The sequence below is a fragment of the Amphibalanus amphitrite genome, unplaced genomic scaffold (assembly GCF_019059575.1).
Source record: "Amphibalanus amphitrite isolate SeventyFive unplaced genomic scaffold, NRLGWU_Aamphi_draft 001025F_arrow, whole genome shotgun sequence".
In the NCBI taxonomy this organism is placed as follows: Eukaryota; Metazoa; Arthropoda; class Thecostraca; order Balanomorpha; family Balanidae; genus Amphibalanus; species Amphibalanus amphitrite.
The window spans coordinates 239,329-246,155 of NW_024882519.1; the positions used below are offsets into that span (position 1 = coordinate 239,329).

At 47.0% G+C, this 6,827-nt stretch overlaps 1 protein-coding gene across 1 annotated transcript; it reads right to left on the reverse strand.

Moving 5' to 3' along the window:
* Positions 1–571: 571 nt before the first annotated feature.
* On the reverse strand, positions 572–2,914 carry LOC122369325. The gene is made up of 2 exons (XM_043343976.1): positions 2,340–2,914; positions 572–1,096 (listed from the first exon to the last, which is right to left on the reverse strand). The coding sequence occupies exons 1-2, from the start codon at positions 2,695–2,697 to the stop codon at positions 672–674; spliced, it is 783 nt and encodes a 260-aa protein (XP_043199911.1). The 5' UTR covers positions 2,698–2,914; the 3' UTR covers positions 572–671.
* Positions 2,915–6,827: the final 3,913 nt, after the last annotated feature.

The window sequence follows — 6,827 nt, forward strand, 5'->3', positions numbered from 1 at the left end:
AAATACATGAAAACTGTGTCTTCAAAAATGATTTTGCTAAGATGACGTCACTCGTGGCAGCTGGCACCCAATGTCGATAGCACAAAGTGTCAACGAATTTCAAGAAAACTTCGCTTTTCACTGTCACCGAAGTTAGAATCGAGTGAGCAGTTCTGTCTATGGCAGTTATGCATTACATTGCAGTGCAAGTTCGACAACATGACATCACCACTGTCCTAATAACTAGTTCCAAAATGAACGTACCTACATGTATTTTTTTTTCGGTGATAATTTACATGCCTTACTTGGGCGACGTTCGATTTCCTCCGCTTCAGCTTCTGCCCTATTCGCTGCTAAACTGCGTGCTAAGTCGAAAAACGTTAGAGCCAATTCGGTTTGGGGAATAAAATAAGGTATGAACCCTGACTTGAACACATTGTCGTTTTGAAAAGTTTCAATTCTTAACAACCCTATATAATATGATGTGTCTTGTCCTAACTAGTGGCATGTCACTAAAAAAAAATAATGAAATAACATTTCCGGTGCGGTCTGCTGATTAATTACGGTGCCTCGTAAAGTAAAGTAATTCCAAATTTCCAAGTAGGGCTAAAAAGCGAAATAACGTTGCCGGCTGCAGTCCGCTGGTCTATTAGTTATTCCTTCTTTTGCATCCCGCAAGTGAAGTAATTCCTTCACACACAGCCGGGCTGGTAGCAGAACTGCAGCTGGCACAGCGGGTAGCAGGGCTCGGTCTCTCTGAAGTCATTCCATCCCATCGGATGTCCTCCAACATAGTCCTGCCCTTGGTAGTCGTTGGGCTGTCCGATGCCCCATTGGGGACCGGAGGCCGACACGACGCCGCAGCCGTCGGCGCCGACGAACTGGCCCTCGGTGACGACGTCGGTGAGGCCCAGCCAGACGGACTTCCCGGCGGCCACAGCGACATCCATGGCGCACTGGTTCTCGTCGTCGGAGCGGGGCACGGCCAGGTGGGCGTCGATGGCGGCACACCGGTCTGCCGATTTGGTGAAACCAAAGGTCTGGCCCAGGCGCCTCAGACAGCGGCCTGCACAGCGGCTGAAGCCGGCCGGACAGGCGCACCGGTCCGAATGCGTTCCTGAAACAAGAAATTAATAGCAAGGATTGGCTCTCTTCACTTCTGTCTTTGACAGCCCCAGGTGTTCAGTTGCAACAACAACAAAAAAACTCCCACAAGTATAAATGTTTTGACTTCATGAACCCGCATATGGCTAATGGTGATAAGCAATGCAGGCCCCTTTCCTGTTTTCCCATCTTTTTTAGTTCACTTTTTGTACAGTTTTCCACTCACTATAAACATACCTACATTGAGTACAGCACTAGATTTCCTGAGGCAATGACTTGGAAGTGGGATAAATGGTTGGGTCATATTCCATTAACCCACGCCCCGCTGGGCTATTCGGCCACACGCTCCCTGCTGGGGGGGGGGCAAATTCTGCCCCCTTGTCTAACTTCCGAACCGATGGTCGTAGAAAGACGGGGAAAACAGCACCGAAAGCTCTCAACAAACGGATCTTAAGAGCCAATTTTTTTTCTTAACCCACGAGTTGCTGGGGAGGGGGCGTTAGACGCCCTCACTTTTTCGCCGAGCTATACCATAAAAACAGCGCGCTGCAGGCGCGCCAAAATTTAGGTACCTGTGGGAATGGATTGAAATTTATTGTGACAAAGTTTAAAAATAAATCAATTGGGAAATTTTTGAGATATCGAGGTTTTAGTGACGTCATGATTTCTTAGTTTTCGACCCAAAAAGGCATGTGTTCAAAAAATCATATAAAATCACAGAATAGACATACAGATATGCCGTAAACGCCATTAGACTGCCAATACTATGAACAATCAAATGACTATCTTCGATTATTGATTGTCGTTCCGATTTTACAAAATCTTGAACTGAATCTTGGCAATTTCTCGTGACTACTTCCCGACCATGATACATACATTTCTTAAATTGAACTTTTTGAACCAAACACGTACACATATGATAAAATGAATGTCACCATCGTGTTCTACGCCCAAAATTACCCACAAAATATGTGTCACAGGCTGCGAATATCAGTTTTGATTTTCGGGGATATGTGCCTACCCGGTTGACCTGACCTTGAGCCTGACCTATGCTTGAATGACCCCTAAATGGAGCTGACACTCTTGTAGGCCTTATGTGAAAGATTGTTGCTCCTGCAGGGGTGGAGCTACCCGCATGGGACAAAGTTGCCCGGTCCAGCCTGGGGCACGGGGCGTGTAGGAGAGGGATGTAAATATCCTGGGGATAGAAAAGACGGAACGTAGGAAAGCGAAACATGTTTGTGAAACAGCCTTACCTGGGCAGGTGTTTCTGGCCATGTAGTGATCGGTGGTCTGCTGAGAGCTGTTGACGGCCGGACCGCGGCAGTCTCCGGAGAACAGGCGGCACGTACCGTCATCGGGATCGTAAGCGAAGCCGGTACATTGATTCGTAGGCTCTGTTTCACATTTCAGGCTACACTGGATTTTGGATCCGGCTCTGACGGTCTGAACAGCCCGGCCTTGAGGAGAAGCTCGGTCCAAGTACTGATCCGCCGCCGCTGACATCACCAGGAGCAGCAGCAGCACCGCTCCCAGCCCGGCCATGGCTGCCAATGGGGCGGCAGATTCCCAAGCTCCTTTCTTATGTCGCCCTTCTGCAAAATTGATGCTCATTGGCGACAAAGGTAGTGTTTAAGCCGCATCTATGTCGCCAGCGCTTAAGACCACTGCACCGTTTGCTAAATGTTCAGCACAAAAACCCTGCAGTTTCGACACATGCAGTTGAGGTCATTGTGAATTGGTAGCTACCACTTTCAGGCGTCTTTACGTGTAATGCAATGATGCATAAGGCGTATTTCAGCGGCTGTAGCAAAGCTACACTAATGGTATCTTTTAGCCATCCCGCCACGTAGGAGCTGAACTATGCAACTGGAATGCCACCCGTAAGTGGGGACCGGTAACTCTATGTAGTAGGCATGCTGAAAAGGGGACTAGTCATATGTATCAGTATCCACAAGAGTATTTAAAACGTATGTATGTACTGAATGTATGTACCGTTTGTAGTAGGCATGCTGAAAAGGGGACCATGGATCAGTATCCACAAGAGGATTTAAAACGCAAAGCAAACAGTGACCTATGAATGCATAATGATGCTCAAACACGCCATTTATACGTCGCTTACATCCAATGACAAATGCAGACATTTCGTTTCCATCTCAATTCAACGTGCTATTACAATGTCATTGCTTCAGGCTTATCATTATCTACATATCAGCGGGATGCCTTGATTGAAAGGCGGATCGAGTTTTGAAATGCCAAACTAAGGTTTGAATGCAGCTCAGTTTATTACATGTCATTTTAAATCTCGCCCGTGTACGGCGTTTCACAGCTTGTAACGTGTAGAGGGGGGGGGGGGGGTGTCGGTTGGATCTCCCCTGTCGTTCGGCCCCTGATCGAGAAAGAGCTACGCGGAAAAAACGAGCGTGTTGCCCGTGACAAGAGGAAACCAGTGATAACCAATTTTGAGGTCCTATACATAGATCATTTATGACCTTCCAGGTCAGGTAACTGACCCAAAAGTCGGGAAAATCGGGACCTGCTAGAACTTCGTAAAATGGGGTTGTTATGGGGGTTTTCATTATATGTTACAAAGGTACCAAAACCACTTAGTAAATGTTCAAATGGTGCGAAATTCGAAATCAGCTCCAAAAACCACTATGGAAACAAAAACTGGAAAATTGAACCAATTCATCGAAATAATTCACCAAAGGTAAATGAATATGGCCTGACCTTTACGTGACCTTGACACCGGCACATGCATGTCACCCACATATAGGAGAGATACAGGTCAGGGTCAATGACCCTGACCTGAACTTTACGTGAACGGAGTTAAAGCGCCTGAATAAGTTTGCACGTGTTTTGATCACTTGAAATGTATGGTCCGGAAAATGTGTGCGAAAAGTTGTGACAGAAAATATGCTCTCACGATATAAACGCACATGCATCAACGGCCGCAGCACTTTAAATCCATTCTTTCTCAGGTTTGCCAGACTGTAGTACATATTGGCCGTTTTCACGACGGGACTTTCGCGGTGGAACCTCTTTGATACCTGCAAAGTACCAACCTTTTAAGGCCTTATAATCCTTACAGCTGAAGTCTTTTGCCTTCAAAATGTTTTTAAATGTTGTAATTCAGGCGTTTTTTGCCATCAACTTGCATATTTCTTTACAAACAAAGCAATTTTCGGTTCTAGTAGCCCACCTTTTGACTATGCGGGATCAAATCAGCCTTGCAACTAGCATAGGCGGCGGAGGGGGGGGGGGGCACCGTGCCCCCTTAACCCGCGCCCTGCTGGGGGGGGTGTTTGAACACCCCCCCCCTTGTGGTTTTTCGCGAATATCTCAAAAACGGCGGCGCGGAGCGCCGCCGTTTTTGGTACACCTTATCATACATCAATTCTACACATGTTGTGAAAATTTCAGACCACGGTCATTCAAGGTCAGGTCACCAGGTCACTTGAAGTGACCTCACCTCATAAAAAGTTTCAATGTCTGTCATAGCTACACCAAGTGACCGATCGCTTTGAAACTTTCAGCGATTGATAAGGGTAACAGTATCTATAAAATGTATGTCTCGGAATTTTGATATCGGTGACCTAAGGTCAGGTCAATTTTGCGACCTCCCCATTATAAGTCAATGGGAGAAAATTGAAATGCGCCTCTTTTGGACGAAAGACATTATAAACACTCCCAAACACTGAATTACAAGTGGTTTAGACACACTGAACATGAAAATGGTGTCCGTGACCCTTGTTTATGCCCTGAGGTCATCTTAGGTCACGAATGGTATCTAACAGTTTTTCGCAAATAACTTTTGATAGAGGCATGCTAGAGCGATGAAAACGCCTTAGATGTGTTCAGCTCGACGATACGGATCGACTGATATGCAACATGACCCTTTCCGGTCAGGTCATGACCTTGACCTGAGGTCAAATTTTCAAGTTGACCTTTCAAGGTCAAGTTATAGTTCATTCGATGCGTCTTGACGAGAGGAACACGATGCCGGTAAAAGTAAGCTCGTACAAGGCTTGGGTCAAAAGTTATTACCGAAAAACTGTTTCCGAAAAAATCGGCTATTTTTGCAGTTTTTGCCCCCTGCAGGCAAAACCGTTGACGTTAGGTCAAATCTGAGAAAATTAATTGGAAAGGGCGTTAATAGGGCTATCGAATGCGCTTTTCCGCGGCGCTGTAGCTCTATTGGTTCCCGAGTTATGCGTTGGCTTCTTGGAAATTTTCGATATTCGACCTGGAAATCGGCGAAATTTTGCCTTCAATGACCTCTGGTGACCTGACCTTTGACCTGACCAAAAAATTGACCGAAGTGATTTCGTCATTATTTTTGACGCTCTTTCGAACGCCGCCTTCCGCGTATCGCTACGTGGCCCAGGAGCCGAGTTACAAGGGGGGGTGTTCAAACACCCCCCCCCCCCCCAGCAGGGCGTGGAAATCCAGGACCCCCAGCCGGGCGCGGGTTAAATCCTGCAAGGGGCATTTTTTAAAATTTAGTCCGAATCTTTTGATGGGAAGGATTCACAAGGACAGAGCCACCGCTAAGCGAAGCTTGTTGCGATGACCCTGCCCTCTACCCTCCGATCGCGCAATTCCGATTCTATGGCAGAATTTAGAGTCCAAAGTTTAACGTGCGCACAAAGCCGCGCACGGCCGGTCCCCTCGCTGACTTCGCCTGGCTACGGCCTGCCACCAACCGCAACCATACCTGTCAGGAGGCCCATAAATGTCGAGCGCCCGTCGCGCTTCGAACCCGGACTGTCATAACCGGGAACGCATGCTCTCACCACGCGGAGTCCAACGCTCTAACTGAGCTACGGGACCGGCTCAGTTGGCATTAGTACCAGGGGGGGGGGGATCCGGGAAAACTCCAAGGGGAGGGTCATGAATCGAAGTGGTGCCCCTACCTATACCCAAAATTAAAAACTCAACGGATTTTGGCCACTTAATTTTGGTGGTGCCCTATTTTCAGTTTTTCTATTTTGATTTTCTTTATTTTTGGTTAGTCATGTGATGACTGGTGCCCCTGCTAGGCCGCTGGTGCCCCTGCTAATCAGACTAGTGTAGGACGGTGAGACCAGTGCAGTCCTGTTGACTGTGCGAATGATAGAAGTGGATATAGCCGGTTGATAGCCGGGCGTTCAGCAAACAACTTCTGACTCAAGCGGAAAAATACAGCATTTCTGTGCTATCAGTAAGTGGTTAGGGGGTGCCGCTGATATGTCTCGTGATGTGCATTGAGACCCACTTAACTGCAATGAGTGTCCGGACATCGATATTGGCTGTTTCGTGACAGGGCTGAACGGTGTCACAAAACTGAACTGGTAAATAGACATGCCGTAAACGCCATTAGACTGCCAATGAGTTACTACAGACACATGAGTTACTGGGCTGTGCTTCAAACAACAGTTGGGGTGAAATACGTGAAGCAATGTTACGCCAAAATTCGTAGTGGTGCTTCAAATGACTTTTGCAGTAAACAGTAATCGAGATTTACTGCACTCGACATTTGGAGCATGTATTGCGATGGCTCATGGTGCATTGAATTCATGAAGTTCAAGACGTTATTTGTTAGGAAAACACACACACAATTGGATTAATTCTAAAAGTTGACCTTGCCGCTGTAATCTGTTCAGTTTGTTATACGGTTCCATTGCAAGACTGGCGCACCGCTTACCTTACCAGAGGTGAAAAAAAATGTCTACGCTGTCTCCAACTGTATAAGCTGGCATACT

Excerpts from the sequence above, each read along its gene's own strand:
- LOC122369325 (XM_043343976.1), bottom strand. The coding sequence starts at position 2,697 with ATGAGCATCAATTTTGCAGAAGGGCGACATAAGAAAGGAGCTTGGGAA. Across the intron at positions 1,097-2,339 it reads GGCCAGAAACACCTGCCCAG|GAACGCATTCGGACCGGTGC; the intron begins GTAAGGCTGTTT and ends TTCTTGTTTCAG.